The following is a 24902-nucleotide window of genomic DNA, read 5'->3' as shown; positions in this document are numbered from 1 at the left end:
ACTGCATGGACCTGTGAGGCCCGTACAGGAGGAAATGTGCACCAACACTTTAACACAAAGCCATAAGTAAATTTTTATAATTTTTTCCAGAATTATGACTAACTTGACAAATTAGGAAAAGTCATAAATGCAAGCTTTGGGAGCCAGTTGCTCCTTCTTCTGCCAGAAGGACTGAAGGTGGAGGAGGGGGGGGGGGGGGAAGAAAAGGACTGGAGAGGTTTAGGGAAAGGAGTAGAGTTCAGAATAGTCACCCAGAACCATGGGTCTTGGAAGGCTTACTGGATGGGAGATATATACTGCTACTCAGTTTTAGCTTCTGTCCTGTTACTTCTAGGTGTTTCCTAAATGTCAGGGATCTGTTGAAATTCAAACTCAAAATATTTGGGGTGTCAACAGTGCACAATCATTGTATGCAAAACAATGTCAATGACTTTAGTGAAAAGATTTGATTGTGTTTGCATTCAATTATTTCATTCTGCAAAATTGAAGTTCTTGATAGCAAATGGAAGAAATAATTCATTTCAGCCTTTTAGGTAGGTTACTATGGCTTCTTTTCCATGTGATAAAATTGCTGCAGGTGATACTGATACCAAAAGTGCTTGAAGCTTATGTTTCCTTTCAGGAATGAGATTGCAATTTGCAGAGGATATGAAGTGAATTTTAAATAAGACACAAAATTCTAAGTTTTATGTGAAAATGGATAAAAAAATAACAAACGTAAGTTATTTGATAAGAAATAGTAATGGTAGGAAATATACTTAAGAGAACACCATCTTTGCCTCAGAATACAATTGTGAGGACTTAATTTACAGATATGTCCTTTCCAATCCTTTTGATACTAGAGAAGAGGAATGCTTTCACATAATGGCACCTGCTTCATTTTGAATGTGTAGTGGCATTCCCAGGTCCATCACCAGTGGCCTGCTGCCATGAGTGGTCAAGACACACAGCATTTTTGGTTCTTTGGCATCAGTCGGATATTGAATTCTGAAGCATGCAGTTTCCTCTACTCCGTATTGTACACTGAAGTTTGTAGATGAATCCTAGAGTTGTTTTTGCGCCTACCAGTCTCCTAGAATGGTGACACAATCTGCAGCAAAGAATGCACCCCATATCTAGATGATGGAGTAGTTTTTACAATCTTCTCCATCCATTTTGAACTGCTACCTACCTACTTCCAGCTTCCTAAAACATTAAACTGGCAGCAGGAAAGTGATGTGTGGTGCCTTTTGGTCTGTTCTTACACTTATGTTTAAGAGCCTGTATTGGACTAGCTTTCTGTCTGAAAACATTTTACTTACTTAGTGACAATATTTAGCACAGAGAAACCACATGTTATGTGAAAGGAAGAAAAGAAACATGAATTTGAAAAAAACCGACAGTAACCTGAAAATTATGAAAGACATGGACTTGATTGAAACATCATAGTTATTTATGTTGAGAAATTTTTTAAATGGTGTTGATATGAAATTTCTGGTATTGCGTTAGTTGACTATACATTTATTTACATTGCACTAATTGGTATTTTATGCAGAGTGACATTTCCATTATTTATAAGTAAAGACAAATGTTGTAAAGTGGAGATTGTAGCAGGGAATTTTCTTAGTATTGGTAGCCATATGATTGAATTGATGATTTATGTTTCAACCACTGGGAAAACCTAACTTTTCACTAACAATAACTGTATTCTACAGAACGGATTCTGATGCTGAACTCCAACTGCTGAAGGAAGCTAGTTTGGCAAGCGGAGCTTTCAGAGCTGTAGTGTGTAACCACTGGGCCCTTGGTGGTCTGGGAGCACTGGATTTGGCTGATGCTGTTGTTGAAGCTTGTGACCAGCCTTCCAGTTTCAGGTATTTAATAATGTTTTGTTTTCTATCTATAAATGAAACTGTAAAATAATGTTGCAGAGCTGAAAAATATTAAATTGTCATAACATACATTTTGAACTTTAACAAATATTTAATTTCTCTTTCCTTCACATCACTATGATAATATTGACACATACAGAATGTGACTGAACATTTTACTTTACGAGTTTAATACTTGGAGGGAAGGGGGCACAGCATAATCTATTAATTGAATTTCATTCTCCATTTCTGTTATCTCTGACAGATATTCAGTTTTTTGCCTGACATTTAGTCTCACAGTGCTTTTCAGCCGAGTCATATATTGGTAACATGTTTCAAATTTCAAATCACAATAGGTTGTGAATATAGCTGATAGAAATATAGTGCCTTGCAATATAGTTCATTTAAATGGGATCAGTTTTAAAATTTTTCTATCGGGCACCTACTCCCACTGAGCATAGTATAGTAAAAGTCAATAATTACAGGAATGGCATCAGAAGTCCAGATAAAGAAACAAGAAGTAAAGTCATTTGTCAGAGGTAGAAAAATTACTGATTTCATTTCACACTTTTGTAGTGAATTGCAAAAATATAGGTTAAACATATAAACAATTTTTATCAAATAAATCACATTAGTGTTTTCTAATATAAAACACAAAACATCAGCAGTCAGTCATGCATTTATTGTTGCTTATTGACTTATTGCTGAAGCAATGTGGTTGTCCACTGCTAAAATTCAATTTTTTTCTAGTAATCTCACTGGCTCCATTCAGCAAAAAGGGTTTGCTAACACGAAATTAAACATTATTTTGTAGTATAGGTAAACCAATCAGAATACTGGTAATGATATGGGAGCCAGTGCAAAAAATGTCATTGCAGTTAACATTCAACACTGCCAGGCATACAACATTGAAAACTACCAATGTTTGAAAATATAGTATGGATACATAAAAAGTTTACTCACCAAGTAGTAGAAGGAGAAAATACATTATGAAAGGCATGGAAATCTGTAAACTTTTGAAGGCAGTGGCTCCTTCTTCTGGCAGAAGACTGGTAGAGCAAAGAAGAGAGATGAAAGAAAGGACTGGTGAGGTTTTAGTAAATGAGTAGAGTTATGGAAAAGAATCATAAAAGAAGGTTGTATACCTGGAAGAATCCTGGAGATACTAAAAGGTATCAGATAGATTATATAATGGTAAGACAGAGATTTAGGAACCAGGTTTTAAATTGTAAGACATTTCCTGGGGCAGATGTGGATTCTGACCACAATCTATTGGTTATGAACTGCAGATTGAAACTGAAGAAACTGCAAAAAGGTGGGAATTTAAGGAGATGGGACCTGGATAAACTGAAAGAACCAGAGGTTGTAGATAGTTTCAGGGAGAGCATAAGGGAACGATTGACAGGAATGGGGGAAAGAAATACAGTAGAAGAAGAATGGGTAGCTCTTGAGGGATGAAGTAGTGAAGGCAGCAGAGGATCAAGTAGGTAAAAAGACGAGGGCTAATAGAAAACCTTGGGTAACAGAAGAAATATTGAATTTAATCGATGAAAGGAGAAAATATAAAAATGCAGTAAATGAAGCAGGCAAAAAGGAATACAATCGTCTCAAAAATAAGATCGACAGGAAGTGCAAAATGGCTAAGCAGGCATGGCTAGAGGACAAATGTAAGGATGTAGAGGCTTATATCACTAGGGGTAAGATAGATACAGCCTACAGGAAAATTAAAGAGACCTTTGGAGAAAAGAGAGCAACTTGTATGAATATCAATAGCTCAGATGGAAACCCAGTTCTAAGCAAAGAAGGGAAGGCAGAAAGGTGGAAGGAGTATATAGAGGGTCTATACAAGGGCGATGTACTTGAGGACAATATTATGGAAATGGAAGAGGATGTAGATGAAGACGAAATGGGAGATAAGATACTGCGTGAAGAGTTTGACAGAGCACTGAAAGACCTGAGTCGAAACAAGGCCCCGGGAGTAGACAACATTCCATTTGAACTACTGATGGCTTCGGGAGAGCCAGTCATGACAAAACTCTACCATCTGGTGAGCATGATGTATGAGACAGGCGAAATACCCTCAGACTTCAAGAAGAATATAATAATTCCAATCCCAAAGAAAGCAGGTGTTGACAGATGTGAAAATTACCGAACTATCAGTTTAATAAGTCACAGCTGCAAAATACTAACGCGAATTCTTTACAGACGAATGGAAAAACTGGTAGAAGCCGACCTCGGGGAAGATCAGTTTGGATTCCATAGAAATGTTGGAACACGTGAGGCAATACTTACCTTACGACTTATCTTAGAAGAAAGATAAAGAAAAGGCAAACCCACGTTTCTAGCATTTGTAGACTTAGAGAAAGCTTTTGACAATGTTAACTGGAATACTCTTTTTCAAATTCTGAAGGTGGCAGGGGTAAAATACAGGGAGCGAAAGGCTATTTACAGTTTGTACAGAAACCAGATGGCAGTTATAAGAGTCGAGGGGCATGAAAGGGAAGCAGTGGTTGGGAAAGGAGTAAGACAGGGTTGTAGCCTCTCCCCGATGTTATTCAATCTGTATATTGAGCAAGCAGTGAAGGAAACAAAAGAAAAATTCGGAGTAGGTATTAAAATTCATGGAGAAGAAGTAAAAACTTTGAGGTTCGCGGATGACATTGTAATTCTGTCAGAGAGAGCAAAGGACTTGGAAGAGCAGTTGAACGGAATGGACAGTGTCTTGAAAGGAGGATATAAGATGAACATCAACAAAAGCAAAATGAGGATAATGGAATGTAGTCAAATTAAGTCGGGTGATGCTGAGAGAATTAGATTAGGAAATGAGACACTTAAAGTAGTAAAGGAGTTTTGCTATTTAGGGAGTAAAATAACCAATGATGGTCGAAGTAGAGAGGATATAAAATGTAGACTGGCAATGGCAAGGAAAGCGTTTCTCAAAAAGAGGAATTTGTTAACATCAAGTATAGATTTAAGTGTCAGGAAGTCGTTTCTGGAAGTATTTGTATGGAGTGTAGCCATGTATGGAAGTGAAACATGGACGATAACTAGTTTGGACAAGAAGAGAATAGAAGCTTTCGAAATGTGGTGCTACAGAAGAATGCTGAAGATAAGGTGGGTAGATCACATAACTAATGAGGAAGTATTGAATAGGATTGGGGAGAAGAGAAGTTTGTGGCACAACTTGACTAGAAGAAGGGATCGGTTGGTAGGACTTGTTTTGAGGCATCAAGGGATCACAAATTTAGCATTGGAGGGCAGTGTGGAGGGTAAAAATCGTAGAGGGAGACCAAGAGATGAATACACTAAGCAGATTCAGAAGGATGTAGGTTGCAATAAATACTGGGAGATGAAGAAGCTTGCACAGGATAGAGTAGCATGGAGAGCTGTATCAAACCAGTCTCAGGACTGAAGACCACAACAACAACAATGGAAAAGTTGCCCAGAACCCTGGGCCAGGAGAGACTTACTGATGAGATGAGAAGGAAAGACTCTGAACCGTATATCGTTTTCATAATTTTTCATTGGTTTCCTTTACTACTTGCTGTGTGTACAGACTGAATGACTCACTCTCTTCTTCACGAGTGTCTTCCTTTTGACTTTTACAACTGCAGTCTGGTTTCAATAGAAGTTGCAGGTAACCTTTTGCCCAATGTATTTTATCCCTGATAACTTCAGAATTATAAAGAGTGTATCCAGTCAACCATATTAATCTTTTTTTTTCCCCTAAATCAACAAATGTTATAGTGGGTTTGCCTTTCTTCAGTCTACCGTCAAAGCCTATTTGTAAGGTCTGTATCATTTCACATGTTCTTACACTTCACCAGAACCCGAGCTGATCTTCCAGATCAGCTTCAGCCAATCATCCAAAGGTTTCTTTCCAGCTGGTCATAGGTTGTGTTCCAAAAATGAACAGCGTAGCGACAGAAGTGATGACACTTTCTGCAGGACCTGGCCATCATTTTGCAGGACAGTGCTCAAGCATGTAAAGCATGTACAGTGCAAGCTGTTACTGATTTGTTTGACTGATGGGGCTGCTAAGTGCTATACCACCTATTGCACTCCCCTGACTTAAGCCCTCGTGAATTCAACTCAATTTCTAAACTGAAGGAAACACTTCACGGTATTCGCTTCAGAACTGCTACAAATTCACCAGGCAATAGACCACGCTGTTTGAACTGTCAACACAACTGGCACTGACTTCCACATCGCTGGCAGTGGGTTATACACAATGCTGGTGACTACTTTGAAGGTCAGTAAAACTTTGAAACATGTATCTATTTTGTACGAGCTGTAAATAAATAGTTGCCCTGTTGAAGTTCCAACCCTTGTAATTCGGGCCCAATCATCTTTGCACTGCCTCTACTCCATCTATAAAATACTCATGCTTGGGAGTGCCAGAGTTCTACATCCCATTGCTGTGATTGAAAACTTTAGCCTTAGAGCAAGTATGCCACCTTAAAAAAAACTGTTCAACTCGTACTCAACCTTGGAATACCACTAGTCATCTCCACATCAAGAGCCTTTAACTTCAGAAACTATATGTCGCCATCCTAGAACCCAGAACTTAAACAGAAACAGACACAACAACACAGTTGTGAACCTGCCCTCCAAAAGCCTCAGTCCCACAGATGTATGACCTTTCCAAAGGTCTCACTTTTTACCTCACTCCCTAGTTCAGTCTTGTTGAGCTTGTTGGACATCTTCTCTCCTTCTAGTTTCTTAAGTGGAGGCACTTTTTGCCACAAATTCTATGAATCAGACTCATTCCAAAGCTAATACTGAACTCTACCTCACTAAATTTTCTCCTCCCTCTAACAGTGATTCACCCCAAGTCCTCCAGACTCATTCCCTGATGAGTTTTCCATAATTTCCTAACCTCTTTGCCTCACAAGCATTCTCCAAATCCCTCACTATGAAAACCAGCATCATATTAGCAGAAAGAATCAAAATCCTCCACCTAAAAACTTATCCCAATTTTATAATCCTACATGCTGGTAAAGGCTTCACCGCTGTTGTTATGAACTGCAGGGTTTGCACGACTGAGAGCATCCACCAGCTAGCAGCTATGTCCATCTACAAGTTCTGCCACATTAACCCTATTCCAATAGTCTAGCAGGATCTCCAGTCTCTTGTCAGATTCCAATAGTCTAGCAGGATCTCCAGTCTCTTGTCAGATCCCTGGATCCATCTCAGAACCTCTCTCTGACTATCTTTCTCTTCACATTTACCACTCCCAGAACTCTGCCTTTTACATGCTTCTTAAAATGCATGAATGCAACCAGTCAGAAAGCCCCATTGTAGCTGGATATTGTGTCCCCATAGAGAGCATCTACAATCTTGTTGACCAAGACCATCAGCCTATTTCCTGTAATGTACCCTCCTACATAAAACACACTAACTAATTACTCTACCAACTATCCACATTTCCTGTCCTTGTACCATCCGATGCTGCGCTTGTCACTGTCAGTGCCACCTCTCTTTGCACTAACATCCATAATGCCCATGGCCTTACTGTCATTGAACACTATCTTTTGCTGTGCCTGACTGCCTCCATGACTCTAAACCCACACCCTCCTTTGCAGTCATAATGATCAATCCACACCCATAATTGATTGTCCTTTGAAGTCATTACCTGCAAACAAATCCATAGTTCGGCTGTAGGTAGCTGTATGGCTCTATCCTATGCCAACCTGTTTGTGGACAGTCTGGAAGAATGCCTCCTAGTTACCCAGAATTCCAAAGCTTCACGTGGTTCAGATTCATTGATGGCATCAGGACTGACAGGGAGGACACTCTATGCATATTCCTCCAGAACCTCAACACCTTCTTCCCAATTTTCTTCACCTAGTCCTCTTCAGCCCAGCAAGCCACACACCTCATTGTTGACTTCCACCTAATGGATGGCTCCAATGGTACCTCCATTCACATCAAACCTGCCAATCATCAGTAATACCCCCATTTTGACAGCTATCAGCCTTTCCACACCAAGAAGTCCATTTCACACAGCCTAGCCACCTGTATTGTCACAAGCAGTCCCTATCTAAATGCTCTCAGGGTATGGCAGAGACATTTGCAAACCAAAGTTATTGTCCTCACATTGTCTAGCAACAGATCTCCTTTGCCCTTTCTCCTCAGTCACCTACCATTCCTCAATACCACTGATTGGCCACAAATGAGTGCCCTCCTTGTGACTCAGTATCACCTTAGACTGGAGTGGCTAAATCATGTTCACCGCCAGGTTTTTGACTATTTGTTGCCATTCCCTGAAATTAGAAATATCCTCTCCACTATCCTCCCCACCTCTCCTACTGTGGTATTCTGCCATCCGCCCAGCCTGTTACACCTATCCTATACCTACTTCCAACTCTTTGCCCTTTGGCTTATAACCCTATAAAAGACCTAAATGGAAAGTATGTCCCATACATCCTATGACTACCATCTACTCCAGCTCTGCAACAGGCATTTCCACTGCATCAAATGTGGGCCATATAGCCTACCAACTTAGCTTCAATCACTGTGTGGTGAACTGTGTGGACACAACCACTAATAGGCTGTTTTTCCACATGATTGGCCACTGCCAAACTGTGGACAAGAGACAGCTGGACCACCCAACTGCTGAGCATGCCATGCAACACAGTGTGCTCGACTTCAATGGCTGCATCATAACTGCTTTCACATCATTGCCAGATTTTTCTGAATTGCGCATGCAGTAACTTTCCCTGAAACACATCCTTCATTACCTTCACACCACCCTCCTCTCCCCCTCCCCCCTCCTCCCTCCCCATGATGTCAACCTTTGCTGGTCACTGCCATGTGCCTCTTACCATTCCCTGTTCCCACTCCAACCTCACACACACTTTCTATGATCCCCGCTACCCTCTTCCGCACAGCTCCATCGATGCTGCACCTACCACACACTATCCTGTCTAGTAATGGGATCAACCGAATGAAAACAATCAACTCAGTCAGTTGTTGGAAGACAGTCAGTTGTCATTGTATGTATCAGTTGAATTATTCACTCATTCTTTTGACTCAGTCTGTGGGAGCAACCAAATGAAAGCACCCAACACAATCCGTTCTAGTTTTTTATGTTGACTGAATTATTCATTCTTTCTTTTCAAGTAAAAGCAATCATTAGTTTGTCTGTTGGTTGAGCTGTGCAGTCATTTGTTCAACTGAAACCACTCTTTAGTGTTTCAACTGCCTGAGCGATCCTTCATTCTTTTGAGTGCAAAACTAATTTGCTGTACTTTCATTAATTGAACTGAAGCAATGGTATATAATCAAGGTACACACTCTCCCAGAAGGTAGCCTTATACTGACAGGGTAAGTAAATACATCTTAACTAAGTACTGAAAGGAGTTATTTTCTTTTTGTCATTTAAGACTGATTCATATATTTCAGTGTATCGTAGAAACTCAAAGAAACAGGACAACATAAAGCACAGGCACAGCTTAGTTCTTAACAGTGTGGCACATGTATTTAGGGCAACAGCAAAAGATATTGCATACAGAGATATGCTACATAGCAAAGAGATTAATATAAACATTTCACTTCAACACTTCCCTTAAATGTTAATATTTCTAAGTACAGCACTTAACATATTTCAGTTTGATTTTAAATATTCAAGCCAGGTATATGGTATTGGTTTCATGAGAATATCTGCAGCTTGATTATTATCGGTACATGCTTGATAGCTAACTGGCCTTCTCGAATTTTCTCATTGATTTAGCACATATGAATATCAGTGTGCATTAATCTCTGATGAAAGTCAGGATTTTTGACCAGTTGCATTATCAACAAGAAGAATGAGAACACTCTCCACTAGTGAAATTTCTTTGTAGAGTTTGTGTAGTCATATTGCTTCTCTTGCCCCTTCACTGGCAGCCAAATATTTCAACTCACTTGTTGACAATGATATGCATTGTTGCTGCTTTCTTGCCCAGGTAAAACTGCTCCCCACAAAATCTTGTAACATCTCTGATAGTGAGTGTCAAGCTACAGGATCACTAGAATAATCAGCATTAATATATATCTCGGGTCTTTCATTTGCAGGACTAGCTACATACTTAATAGCCAGTGACATTGAACCTTTGATAATTGTATACTTTAGAATTCTTCTTAGCAAAAACCAGTGATTTTCCTGATGATTCTCTAAAAATTTTGACACACAGCTCACTTCACATGCTATATCAAGCCTTGTACCAAAAGCTAAATACATTAGACAGCAACTACTTCTCCATGTGGAGCATTTGTTATTTTATCATTAGCCAATTTATCTGGTTGTAGATATTGGTCAGTTGGAGTTGACATAGGATTTGCCCCTGTCATATTAACTATCAAAGTATGTCTTTAGCACAATTTTCTTGATTAATCTCTATTGAAACATTCTTTCACATATAATGTTAATATTTAAGAAATACTGTACTGGCTCTAAAGTAATAATAGTCCTGAATTCAATGTCCTTCTTACTTGCAGATATTAATCCATCATTGACATACAGAAATAAGATCAATTTTATCATTGCAGTCTTCTTGATAGAAGAGATCTGCCTTACTTTCCATAAACCCAAGATTCACTGGGAAATCCTTGAAAGATTGATTCCAGTGCTTTAAAGATTCTTTTAGTCCATATAAATTTTTATGAAGTTTGCACACCCAATCATTCCCATCAGTAAATCACTCAGGCTGCTGCATATGTATTTCTTCTTGTAGGAATCCACTCAGAAAAGCAGGTTTTACATTGAACTGCAGCAAATGACAATGTTTGCCAGCAGCAATCCTTAAAATTGCTCAAATTGTATCATATTTAGCAACACGACTAATTGTTTAATTATAGTCAATAACGTCTTGTTGACTAAATCCTTGGACAGAGTACCTTGCTTTAAAAATGTTATCATTAGATTTACAGTTACTTTTGTAAACCCAACAGTTTCTAATGAACTTTTTATTTGGTGGCAGAGATTCCAAAGTCCATATAGCATTTCCCTCCAGTGAAGCCATTTCTTCCCCCCATTGCTTTTATCCAATGTTCATGGTCTACATATTTAACAGCCTCTGTATAATTTTCAGGCTCATTTACTCAATTAGATAATCTTATTACTTGAGCCATTGCTATTTTTCAATTCTCTCTCACTAGAACTTGCTTCTGCTTGTTCTTTAATCACACTTGCATCATCTTCATGGTGAATTTTGAATTCTTAGCACCTGTATCAGTTAGGACTAATGCTATTCTCTCTCCTGATTTCTCAGGTTCAAAGACAATGTTCTTATTCTGAATAACTCATTTTTCCGATTCAATCCACACTTGAAAGCCTTCAGTGTGATGAGAATAACCAACAAAAATTCTTAGTTTTCCTTTTGGATCCCATTTCTTGTACCTATTCTTTGGAATATGAACAAAATACTTTGTCACAAAAATATGAAGCTTACTCAGCTGTACTGTGTAATCTTACCCTCCTTCACATCACCTCTTGATTTTCACTCATTTCATAATTAATTTTTTTAATAGCTTTGAGAGGAGTAAGATTTACAAATAAACTTTTTTACTTATCTTCTTTTCTTGTAGTTGACACCAGTTCGTCATGTCTAGGGATTGGTTCTTGAGGCTGAAATTTTTGACATTGTAGGTTCCAAATGACATGATAATGTTTAAGTAATGTTTATTGTGTCACATTTTTCTATATTACACCATCTTTATAATTTCCATTTAATTTTCAAAAATTACATTGTTCTTGCTAAACATAAACACATCCAATCAAACAAGGGGCATGCCCACTACTTCATTCTGCAGTACTAACTGTATTCCAGAGAGTGTACAAATTTTGTTGGCAAATGAATATCCACCAATTTATGTCATTGTTTTATAAATGAATCCAGAAATAAATTTAATGAATATCATCAGATTGGACAATTATAATAATAGGAATTTGAAGTATGCTAGACATTTCATAATTTCAAATGTTTCTAAAAGAAAAGTAATTTTAACTGTACATATAGAGCTATTATGTATCGATTGTGTCTTTTTATACATTTTAGCCTGAAATATACCACATTGTGTACAAAATCATATGAAAATATTTTAGAAAAACAGATGAGTTAATATTAACCTATACAAGATTTGAAAATATTTTTGGTATCAATTACTTCTGTTGAATAAAGGTAATGTTAGAGGATGGTGTCCCTTCACTACTGTCTTTCCAGTTCATACCTCGTAGGGTTCCAGGTACCACTTCTATTCAACAAATAAACAGCGAACAGCTGCGTTTATTGCTTCTGCACACAAAAGCTTAGGCAGACCCTGAGCTAGCAACATGCTTACAGTGAATTTCACAGTAGTTCAGTTAGTATGCTCAGCACATCTGTTCTGCTCTGGGAAATACATATTTATGATGAAGAGTTGAACACCATTTAATTTCATCAAATCTTGAACTCCAGTATTCTCAAATTCCCTTCTGCCATGACACTGAAATGCTTTTGGTGATTGACCACAGAAATTCTTCACAATGGTCAGCATTTCCACAATCTTCTCTTCAGTCTCGGACTCCTGCTTGAGAAAATATACCATGTGTAGTCTTAAAAAATCACAGGTAAAACATGCAAAATATTCAGCTCCTCCCAGAGATTTACACTCTGTAGGTCCACACAGCTCAGTGTGAATCACTTCTTTAGGTTGGATAGCACGCTGCTATCATGACTGAAAACTGGTCCAGTGCTGCTTCACCTTAACAAAGGCCTCGCAAAATTCTTCACCAGAGTCTTCAAATTCAAGAATTATTAGACCTGATGTTTGCTTTGATGAACCAAGTGTTTATGCAAAATTTGCAGAGGTTCCTTTCATGCAAGATTTACCTTAGGATAACACAGATGCATTCATTTTGTCACTCGAATCAGTGTCTTCAATGAACTGGCCCTGTGTATCCCACATGCTTTAATGATGCCATAGATTTGAAACTTACACTTGCCTTTCAGAGAATTAAAGTCTAATCCATTGTCCACAGAATATGACGCAGAAAAGATATTTCTTCGCCCTTCTGTAATATACAAAAGATTATCCATGTGGCATAACTTCCACTGTCCATGGACAAAAGCTTCAAAATAAATATTCCCTTTTCCTAGTATGTTTATAGTCAAATCATTGCCCATACATATCTGCAGTAGGTTTACAAACTTAGTGATTTGTACCACTCGGTTTTCTTAACCGTGTGATTCATTCCTCCACAATCAGCGATCCATGAGTCCTCATCTGATTTCACACTCATTACTTCACCAAGGAAAGTCTGGTCTGGCAGTTCACTTTCATTTTTTTATGGACACTTTTTTGTTTTTGTTTGACACTTGGACACACTCTTTTAATATGACCAAATACACTACAATCAAAACTTTTAGGCTTCATTTTGTTTGTCAAATTTTTGTACTTATTTTATGAAGTAACATTCCTGAAAGTGACACTGTCTGCATTTCTTATTTCTTTAACATTTGCTTTGGTAGCAAACAGTGCAACTAATTCATCACATTTCTCCCTCTGATAAGCACAACGATTTTCATCAAATGTTAACAAATCCATCGAATATTTTAGTGCCTTTTGATTTTCAGATCTTGCCCATCACGACTGTCACAGACTTTGATAAATTCAGGCAGTGTGTCAAGTAATCACACTATTAATTGGGTTTCAAGCTGAATTGCTGCATACAAAGAACCAAGTTTTTGAAAAGAGCGAGATCTGTCACCATGTCATCACTTTAAATCATAAAAAAATTGAAAAATTCTGACTGAATAGGATGTGCAGCTTGCTTTGTTTTCTGTTCGAACATGGCATATAGCCTATCCCACATACCTCATACACTCTCACATGCAACCAACAACAGCATGAATTTTTCTTCAACATTTCTAATAATAATCTGTCTTGCTGGACAATCAGCTTTGCCCCATGTTTTTAGCAAAGCATTGAACACATTTATTTGGGATTTTGTAGCATCTCCTGGGAAAGCCGTCAGTTCTTGCACATTCCCAATACACATCTTGTATGCATCGTCTGATGCACGTAATATGTCTCATACCCCAAACTTCCATGTCATGTAATTTTCAGTGCAACACAGTTTCTCAGTGCCATGGAAATCCATTGTAGCCCATAAAACAGTTCAGATTTAAAGCTGCAAAAATTATGCACAAACATACTGCAAAATTGTTCGCATATAACACCAACTGTGCAATTCACACAACACTTGCAAATGCATGAAAGATGTCATGATATGCACTAAAACAGTACCCAATTTCTTTCTTCAACTACAGACTGGGCCTGTAGCCTTTTGCATAAACTCAAAGAGAAGGGGACAACGTAATGCACATAAATGGTGTAGTTATCACAGCATGACACATACATTTAGGACAATAACAAAAGACATTGCATACAGCGATGTGCTACATAGTAAAGAGGTTAATATAAACATTTCACTTCAAAACAGGGAACTGAGTTGTTCCAGCTGCAATTAGCATGTATCTGATTAAGCTTATGTATCATTGGCAGTAGGCCTGCCATCTCTTAAATTGGGATAAAATCTTCAAAAACCCCAAACATTTCAGTCAAATTGGGTTATTTTCCCAAACATGTACAATCTGTTGAAGACCAGTTGGCCAGTGGCCACAGTACCATGTGGGACTGGGGACCTTTCGGGTGGGGGGTGGGGGGGGGGGGGGGGGGGGGGGGCATGTTTCCTTGTTTGTCTTTCAGTGATGACATCAACATGTACACACCTTGTACTGATCAGCAGCTATGGTCCATACTATGCATGAAAAGTAAGAAGGATTTTTGAAATCACATTACAGAGATGTTCATGTTCAAAGATAGTACTTATTTGTACACTACTGACCATTAAAGTTGCTACACCACGAAGATGACGTGCTACAGGCGCGAAATTTAACCAACAGGAAGAAGGTGCTGTGATAAGCAAATGATTAGCTTTTCAGAGCTTTCACACAAGGTTGGCACCAGTGGCGACACCTACAACGTCCTGACATGAGGAAAGTTTCCAACCGATTTCTCACACACAAACAGCAGTTGACTGGCATTGCCTGGTGAAACATTGTTGTGATGCCTGGTGTAAGGAGAAGAAATGTGTATCATCACGGTTCCGACTTTGATAAAGGTCGGATTGTAGCCTATCGCGATTGCGGTTTATCGCATTGGTCAGGATCCAATGATTGTTAGCAGAATATGGAATCGGTGGGTTCAGGAGGGTGATACGGAACGCCGTGCTGGATCCCAATGGCCTCGTATCACTAGTAGTCGAGATGACAGGCATATTATCCGCATGGCAGTAACGGATCATGCAGCAACGTCTCGATCCCTGAGTCAACAGGTGGGGACGTTTGCAAGATAACAACCATCTGCATGAACAGTTCGACAACTTTTGCAGCAGCATGGACTATCAGCTCGGAGACCATGGCTGCAGTTACCCATGACGCTGCATCACAGACAGGAGTGCTTGTGATAGTGTACTCAACGACGAACCTGGGTGCACGAACAGTAAAACATCTTTTTTTCGGATGAATCAAGGTTCTGTTTACAGCACCATGATGGTCGCATCCGTGTTTGGCGACATCGCGGTGAACGCACATTGGAAGCATGTATTTGTCATCGCCATACTGGCTATCACCCGGTGTGATGGTATGGGGTGCCATTGGTTACACGTCTCGGTCACCTCTTGTTCGCATTGGCGGCACTTTGAACAGTGAACGTTGCATTTCAGATGTGTTACAACCCGTGGCTCTACCCTCCATTCGATCCCTGCAAAACCCTACATTTCAGCAGGATAATGCACGACGGCATGTTGCAGGTCCTGTACAGGCCTTTTTGGATACAGAAAATGTTTGACTGCTGCTCTGGCCACCACATTCTCCAGATCTGTCACCAATTGAAAACGTCTGGTTAATGGTGGCCGAGCAACTGGCTCGTCACAATACGCCAATCACTACTCTTGATGAACTGTGGTATCGTGTTGAAGCTACATGGGCAGCTGTACCTGTACACGCCATCCAAGCTCTGTTTGACTCAATGCCCAGGCTTATCAAAGCCATTACTACGGCCAGAGGTGGTTGTTCTGGGTACTGATTTCTCAGGATCTATGCACCCAAATTGCGTGAAAATGTAATCACATGTCAGTTCTAGTATAATATATTTGTCCAATGAATACCTGTTTATCATCTGCATTTCTTCTTGGTGTAGCAATTTTAATGGCCAGTAGTGCAGTAATGAATATGAACTTAAATTAAGTCAGTTGTAACACAACTCAGTGAGTAGGAGACAAGTGAGTAGGAGATATACAACATTTAAAACATTCAACTATCTGGTGGGTGGCACAGTGCATGCAATCATTGATTGTTGGTGGCTTCTCGTTGCTCTCAATAAACAAGTATGTAAAATACAGAGTATTCCAAAATGATCTTTACAGCTTTGATCACACACATTTCAGAAATGAGGATAGGTAGAAAGGTTGGGTTTGCTGCATAATATTCACTCACACCTAAAGTTTTAGTACCATTTAACTGAGTTCAAATTGTAGCAAATAGTGTGTCTAAGCAATGTTCCAGTTCCTCCCATGTCTGGCCTAGCTTGTTGTCATTGATGTGTGCAATTGCTGCTCTGACGTGAGCTTGCAGTTCTTGCATTTGAGTCTGAAAAAAAAGAGGTAAATAAATAAATAAGTAAATAAAAATAAAATAAAATAAAAATCTAATTGGGTTTCTGATGGACCTGTGTGTTATATTAAGGCTCCATCAACCTTTCCACACACTATACCATCTGTTGGGGGGAGGTAGCCATTTTAATGATTCACTAATCTGGAAGAGTGGGATGGCGAGGAACTTTTAAGTTTGTGTGAACATTGTGCCACAACACAAACTGCACCTTTCTACCTATCCCCATATAGTGATCAACATTGTAAAAATAATTTTGGAACACCCTCTAATTGTATAGGAGAGGATCTAAGCATGCTTGCCACTTTTTTTTTTTTAATATAAAAAGAATGAAACTACCTACGATCCAGTCCTCTTTTAGTGAAATTTAAGTAAGATTTGTTAAAATCTATTTATTTTCAATCAGTTGAATTGTTCCAGACATATAAAAGGTCCAGGTTTACCCCTGGCAGTAGTATACCCCCCTCCTCTCTCCAGAATGCCTCCACACACACACACACACAAAACATTATTAGACCTAATACTGCATTACTGCTGTGTGATTTTGTGTTGATAATCCTGTACTCAACTGACTAGAAATCATGTTTTTCCTGCCACCACTATATCTAACTTCAGCCTCTCCATTTCCCTTTCTGTGACCTACACTTTGATCAGAATAACAAAGTGACTGACAGTTAGTTGTTTACTGGAGAGCTATCATAGCAACGACAACCAGAGTACGGGTTTGGTCAGACCTTCTGTCCTACATAGAGTTGTCATATCGCTCTGTTACCTCAGCTGTCAGTTACGAGCCAGCTGTGCACAACAGTGGGGTCTAACATAACTGTTGTGATTTGTTTTTCTATGCTTTGCTTCTCACTGTGAAACTGCTTAGGAAAGTGATAAGATTATTATGCTCCTGCAAAGTGAACTCTTTATGTATGAAGGTACTTGGAACAAAATTTGGACAGCTACTGCTACCAGAGCCATACTATCGTTGCACAAAACAGTAAACCAATGATTCCTCCCCTTCCATGCTCAACTGTCTGTCACTTTGTTACTCTGATCCAGATATACCTACATAATTGAGGAACATAAAATTCAGTGATTCAATTCACAAAATGCAAAATTTATTGTTTCTAACAATTACTTCCTGAGTTGTTCCCCACCCGGAAGATCTGAATGTGATACTGTTTATCCTAGAAAGATGCCAGGATCATTAAACCATACAATAGAACTTCATGTCCTCACGAAATTTAATAGCCATAGTTTCCTGTTGTTTTCAGCCATCTGCAGTATTAATGTAGCAGGTCCATGTTGGCTAATGTTAGAAGCCCAAGTCAGTCATCCATACTGTCATCCCTATAAGTGCTGAAAAGTGAAAAGGCTGCTGTTCCTTTTCAGGAATTTTATGTTAGCCTGGCTTCTCCATAGATACCCATTCAGTGTGGTGGCACATATCGTATGGCTATTGTTATTATTGAGGCATGCAAACCGACCCACTGTGGCATGGTCCATGGTTTTTTAGGGTCCCATTTAGTGTAGAACTTTAATTACTGAGTTAATTTATTTCATCTATATCCTATGCCTGCTTTCTATTTTCATTGTCGTGTGCCTAATTTGACTTTGTTTGCCAGTAATTCCATTGCACAATGTGTAAAGTATGTCCTAAGACTAAAATTTTAATGGGTTGTAGATATGTTTTGATCCTGAAAATAGTGAAGTAACAATTATTATTGCAATCTTGTATTGCAACTCACCACAAAGAGGTGGTGAGAATAGTAGACAGTCACATTTAATAGTAGACTCAGCTATGTGGTGAGTAGCAATCTATTCTAATATCCATATTGTTATTTCATCCTAGAATTTTCATTGTTTTACTGTAATCCTAAGTATTCATTGTAATCACAATTTCGGTAGCAGTGGTGGCATTGAATTGCTATATCAAGTTGTGTGTGTGTGTGTAAAATTATTAAATCTCAATATAAACAATGAGTCTTTTCCTCATTTCAGATTTCTCTATGAACTGGATATCCCACTGGAGGACAAAATTAATACTATTGCTAGGGAAATGTATGGTGCTGGATCGGTAGAGCTGACTCCTGAAGTAAAGGCAATTCTGGAAAAATATGCTAAACAGGTAAATAAAGCTTCTCCCTGTAGAAGTTTATTAGTTTAACTGCAGCTGTGATTTACAGATAGTACACATACATTACCTAGGAGTATTGTTCATATTGATGCTGTTGTCTGGTGCTTGTAGTTTCCTTTTACCTGATGACTTTGATTTGATTCTCAATAGCAGCCTTCCTCTTTCATGTCATAATAAACTGAATTACAGCACGATATTAGACTTTTCTGGTATGCATCTGTATATGCACAAAATGTATTAGACATTTATGACATGTATGACAATTATACCTATAGTAAATTAACACAAGGGCCCCAGATTAAAAACTCAATCAGTCAATTCAATATTTAAATTATTACACTGCCAATACAATCACAAAACAAGTATTAACATTGTGCTGTGTGCATTCTCCTGCTAACTAAAACATGTCATTACAATGACTAGCACAAAGTAAAATTTGTTTTATGACTGATATCAGTTCTGTAATGATTTAATTTTCATTGTCCATTTATGGGTGCTCCATCGCCAAACATGTCAGCAGAGTTTTTAATCAACTTAATGCTTCCTGCACACATGAACGCCTTTGTCCTATGGCCCCTCATATTGGTAGTTATTTAAGGCTTTACTACTTTCTTAATCGTCAGCTTTTAATGGTTATTTGGGATTTTGAGTTTTTCTTCACTTACAGTACCGTATTTACTCGAATCTAAGCCGCACTTTTTTTCCGGTTTTCGTAATCCAAAAAACCGCCTGCGGCTTAGAATCGAGTGTAAAGCAAGCGGAAGTTATGAAAAATGTTGGTACATGCCGCCACAACTAACTTTTGCCGTCGAATATATGTAGCGCTACGCATGCATGCTTTGTAAGCACAAAGATAAATACTGGCGCCAAAACCTCTGCGTCAGTAAATAAATTTAAAAAAAAAGTTGAAGACGAGCTTTTTTTCTCCGCCGCGAGTTTCGACCACTGCATTTTCATACATTATGCAAAGAAGTAAATACAAATTCCGTATTGTTCATCTTCGAATGTAGCACAATTTCAGTGTACTACGAAAATCTTACTGGCAAGACTGTTTGGGATGTTTGTCAATATGGCCAACTCTACGTTCTGAATTTTTTCCTATCTGTGAGAAGAGATGGTTGCTAATAGGAACCTGATGAAATTTGAATCAGATACAGTATTCTCTTCACCATAAGAATAATACGAATATAAACATTTTGCCATGTATTCTTTCGTGTTTGCTGCTATCTCATTTAAATCCTGTCTGCCAAATAAACTACGAAACTAGAGTAGAGTGAGACAACAGCAAACACGGAAGAATGTACGTATCGTGTCATGTTTATATTCGTATTATTCTTATGCCTAATAGTGATACAGTCAGAAATGAAGCACGGCAAGTGACTAGATTTTTAAATCTAAGATGACTCTAATTTCTGTGCAGAATTTGATGTAATAAAGAAGCGGCCGCAAAGCTTTTCAAACGGAGAAAAATTTCCGCCCAACTCTCGTTCAGAACATGTTCTATCATACGCAGTCTATTATTTGATTCTTGTTGATCATTATCAAAGAAAGCAGCGGTGTAAGTAACAACAAATAGCAGTCTCTTGCCATTGTTTCGCTAATGAGACGATTCCTCTCTCTCTCTCTCTCTCTCTCTCTTTTTTTTTTTTTTTTTTTTTTTTTTTTTTTTTTTTTTTTTTTTTTTTTTTTTAATTGTACGCGGCGGTAGCGTGCACAAAAGCAAGCCATGCTGCGAGCCGCGACAGGCCGTAAACACGCACTATCAGAATGCGACAAACAATGCATGACACAGTGCAGTAATGCATTTTCAGCTTAAGATTGACGCAAACACCTATAACAAAGAAAACGACACTTATCAGATCAAAGCAAAATAAGCAATTGATTCAAACCACACGAAGCACATGAAAAAGGAAGGGCACCCGTATAAATACAAACGGAGCGCCTGACGCATAGCAATAGCTACGTGGTAAAGCTTAACTGCTAAGCTTACGACTCAAACCAAACTACTGTAGCTGTATCGTCATTCATTCGGCCTAAATTGTGTCTCATATTACAATGGACCAACTTTGTTTCGATTTGGAGGTGCGGCCTACAACTTTTCTCTCCCCTTGAATTTCGAGTCTCAAATTTCAGGTGCGGCTTAGATTCGGGAAAATTTTTTTTCCTTTATTTCGAGTCTCATTTTTCAGGTGCGGCTTAGATTCGAGTAAATACGGTATATAACTTGACTCCTTAAATTATACTAGGATGCTATAATAATTTAAGTATCTGAGTAATTTGTGTCTTAGTAATAAAAAATAACATTAATGAGAGGCCAGTCAAATGTATATGTTAATTAGTAAGCTGCCAAAACAAACAGAAGCTACTGACAGCATACAACAGCAAAGTTTTTGAAATAACACACTGAGTTGGTTGAAACATATATTAATATCATGCCCGTACATCATGCGAATGCGCACACCCCTACATTCTCAAAACACAGTGCCTGCTGTCTGAGGGAATGTTAGCATTACACTGAAGCCACTTAGTCTTATCATGTGTAATCAGTTCCAGTTGTCAGAGAGCTGCACTCACCAGGTATATCGCACTGGTGGCGATTTATACAACTACAAAGAAGCAGACAAGAGCTGAAAAACTTGAAATAATTTTTAATATTTCTTTTTTTTGGGGGGGTGGGGGGGGGGGTGGGAGGTGGGGGGGGGGAGGTACAGGACTGGAAAGATGGAAAGATAAGATACACGTGATGTAGATTTGTTCTTTCCAGATGAAAATGTGAGTTGTGATTTGGATTGTTTTCCATAGGAAAGAACACCCCTTGACAGTGAAGTGGAAGCCAAATCAAGATTTTTATTCTCTTTCCAGAAAATGTAAGGTTACTAGCACAACAGTTTTATTGAAGACTGGTGTAAAGTAGCAGTATAAGCCATAAAGCCACACATCTTCATTAATGTAATGGCCAGACACCATATGTAATGGTGTCACATTTGTACCGATCACTACACTGGACCACTTGTGCCTGCAGAATGGCATCTGTGGAAGACTATGGAAATAGGATCGTCCAGTATTGCAGTGAGTGCGAACTCAAGAATGCTGACTGAGTAAAACATTCTTTATTATTCATCATTTCTCATATAGTACGTAGATGGCAGTGCCCATAAACTGACTGTGTCCTGTGGCAGTGGGCGGGTCTGCAGTAGCAGTAGAATGCAGAGATGGTGTAACTGGAACTGGCAGCGGCATGGCTTTTCTGATACAAGCAAAACCTCTGTAGTATAGAGAGCTTATGGCAGTCCTGTACACTGTCAATGGCTCAAAGTGAGTGGCAGGGACAAGAAGACGACGCCCCAAGTTGAGCAGGGGACTCTCAAAAGCTGCCTGGGGTGTCAGACAATGGTGTCTGATGGGTGGATTCACCTATGAGGATGGTTTGATAAGTTTGGTAAAATAGCAAGAAAAAATGTTTGTTTTGTAAACAACTCACATTAATTCTCAACATAGTCTCCTTTAAGGGTTATACACTTCATCCAGTGATACTACAGCTTTTCCGTGCTGTCAGAAAAATAGGTTCTGTCAAACTCTAGAAAATACTTGTTGAGTGCAACTACCAATTCCGCATATGATGACAGTTTCTTCTGAGCATGCCAAAGTTTCAAGTTAGGGAACAGGAAGAAGTCACTTTGGGCTAATTATGATGAATAGAGTGAATGAGGAACCAATTCAAAGCCCAGTTCACCCACTTTTGCCATTATTATCACTGATGTGTGGCATGGTGCATTATCCTGATAAGAGTCCTTTTCTGCATGCCAACCCTGATCTTTTTTTCAGTCAAAGCATGTTTCAAACAACCCAACAATGAATTGTAATAAGGTCCAGTTATGATTCTGCTTTTTTTTTCAAGTAATTTATGAGGATTATTCCTTGACAATCCCAAAAGACAGTAGTCATCACCTTACCAGCTGATAAAATGGTCTTTGCCTTCTTCAGTATACTTTCACCAGCCTTTTTCCATTATTTTGACGGTTTTTTGACCCTGGTGTGTAATGATGGGTCCAGGTTTCATCTGCAGTCTCAAATCGGTGCAGAAAGTCTTGTGGTTTACTATTAAACAACGCCAGCCATTGTGTTTAAATGTTGTGCCCAGATGCGCTTTTGGTTTACTGTGAACAGCCACAGATCCCATCTCACGCACAGCTTCTGCATAGCCAGTTCCCCAAGCAACATATTATGCGCTCACTCAGTTGAGGTGCCTACAGTCTCAGAAATCTCATGAATTTTAATTTGATGTTTTGTATTACCATCTCATGGATTTTGTCAATGGTTTTCCTTACTGTGACCTCAATTGGATGGCTGGAGAATGCTTTGTCTTCGGTGCTTGTCTGACCATGTTTAACTTCTTTAATCCAAAAGTAAATGGTCTTCAATGATGTTGCAGAGTCCATGTGAACTTCATCCAATTCTGTATTGATTTGTGCGTCAGTTTAATCCTTCACATGAAAATGTTTAGTAACATTTTTCTTGTTTTTTGGTTGCGGTTGACACATTGACCAATTTAGATCGTTGTCAACAATGAACTGTATTCTGTACATTGTTGAGATTAATTATATGATCCTTGGAATAATCAAGCTTACCAGCCATGAAGGCGCAATAGAAATGTGCCATTATTTCATGGATATTTACCAGACTTACCAGACCACCTTCGTAGGCAGATGCAGTTCGAAGCCCGGAATCATCAGTGCTGTCTGTTATGATGCATAGACCAGTGACTTCACCTAGCAGATGGTGTTGCTCGATGAAGCTGTAGCTGCTTCGTTGCACCCACAACCGATGACTGGCGTGGAGACTACTCTGGGAAAATGCAATGTGCAAAGGAACTGCTGCTACCATCTTCGCTGGGAGTATTTATATAAGGGGCATTCAAAAAGAAACGAGCTGGAGGCAAAATTACAGAAACCAGTACCTGTATGTTAGAAGTATTGACTCTGGCTGTTGAGAAACTTGTCCCACTGTCACACAAGGTGGTGAATGGCTGTTTCATAAGATTCACGGGGCTGCGATGTTAATCAGTTCCGCACATACAGCTGGATGTTGTCATCCAAGGTGAAGTATTTGCTCCTATGCTGATGTTCTTCTTTGATCAAGATGGCCCCCTTCTGATTCACTTCCTGCAGCATGAGACAACAGTGAAAGCCCAGCATTACTCGCTAACCTTGACCACCCTTCAAATCAAAATGACCAGGCAGTATCACCGATGGGCTCATTCTGCCCCACAACAATGCAAAGCCTCATAATGCCAACACAGTCACGGCACTCCTGCAGAAATTCAAATGGGAGATTCTCGTTCGCCCTCCATACAGTCCAGACCTATCTCCCTGTGATTTAGCCATTTTTGGTCCCCTTAAAAAGTCTCTGAGGGGGCAAACAGCTCACCTTGGATGACGACGTCCAGCTGTACGTGAGGAACTGGTTAACATCGCAGCCCCGGGAATTTTTGAAACAGCCATTCACCACCTTGTGTCACAGTGGGACCGGTGTCTCAAGAGCCAGGGTCAATACTTTTAATATACAGGTACTGGTTTCTGTAATTATGCCTCCAGCTTGTTTCTTTTTGAAAGCCCTTTATACATGGGTGTGACAGGAGCTCACACCTCTCTCATACCTAGCTGTGAAACATTGTTTTAGGCTTGAACTTGTAGCAATTTAGTCTATACTGATACAGTAGACAGCTGTGTTGCAGAATGATATACTAGCATTATAGCAGTACCCAGCTGCAAACTTATGCCGATGTTTGGGTGATGTGGTCTGCCTTAGACTGATGCCACAACATTGACTACAGTAAGAACAAAACTGGCTTTGACAGAGCAGATCAGTGTATAGCTATTACTCATTTGCCCAAAAGACTTTGAAGTAGTGGGAAAATCTATTTTTCCTCTCATTTATTATATTAACAGTCACTAGTTTCATCTTATACAAAGAATAGTAGGTGGAATGTATCTTTAGTAGACTATGTGAAGAGAGTAGGGAAGAAACTGCATGAAAAGGGAGGAAATATTTTTCAGTTTTGTTTCTTAGGTCCTCCAATATAATCTGTAGCTCATCCATATCTTCCTTGATTTCTGTAATACACTTGATGTTGCATCTGTGAAAAGTCTGAGGTTACTATTAATGTAGTATTAATCCACATGCAACATTAAGTGGATTAATAGTAATGTCAGACTTTTCACAGATGGT

At 39.0% G+C, this 24902-nt stretch overlaps 1 protein-coding gene across 3 annotated transcripts in view; it reads left to right on the top strand.

Annotated features, from left to right (window-relative positions):
* LOC126187331 (C-1-tetrahydrofolate synthase, cytoplasmic) overlaps nucleotides 1-24902 on the top strand; it is a 167606-nt gene that overhangs the window by 124397 nt on the left and 18307 nt on the right. For all 3 annotated transcript variants that reach the window (XM_049928352.1, XM_049928354.1, XM_049928353.1), the window contains exons 17-18: nucleotides 1695-1853; nucleotides 18539-18665. In XM_049928352.1, the coding sequence (XP_049784309.1) occupies nucleotides 1695-1853; nucleotides 18539-18665 (286 nt within the window). The remainder of the gene's footprint in view (nucleotides 1-1694; nucleotides 1854-18538; nucleotides 18666-24902) is intronic.

This window comes from Schistocerca cancellata, chromosome 5 (genome assembly GCF_023864275.1).
Source record: "Schistocerca cancellata isolate TAMUIC-IGC-003103 chromosome 5, iqSchCanc2.1, whole genome shotgun sequence".
Taxonomy (NCBI): domain Eukaryota; kingdom Metazoa; phylum Arthropoda; class Insecta; order Orthoptera; family Acrididae; genus Schistocerca; species Schistocerca cancellata.
This window is presented reverse-complemented; position numbering and strand designations above follow the sequence as displayed.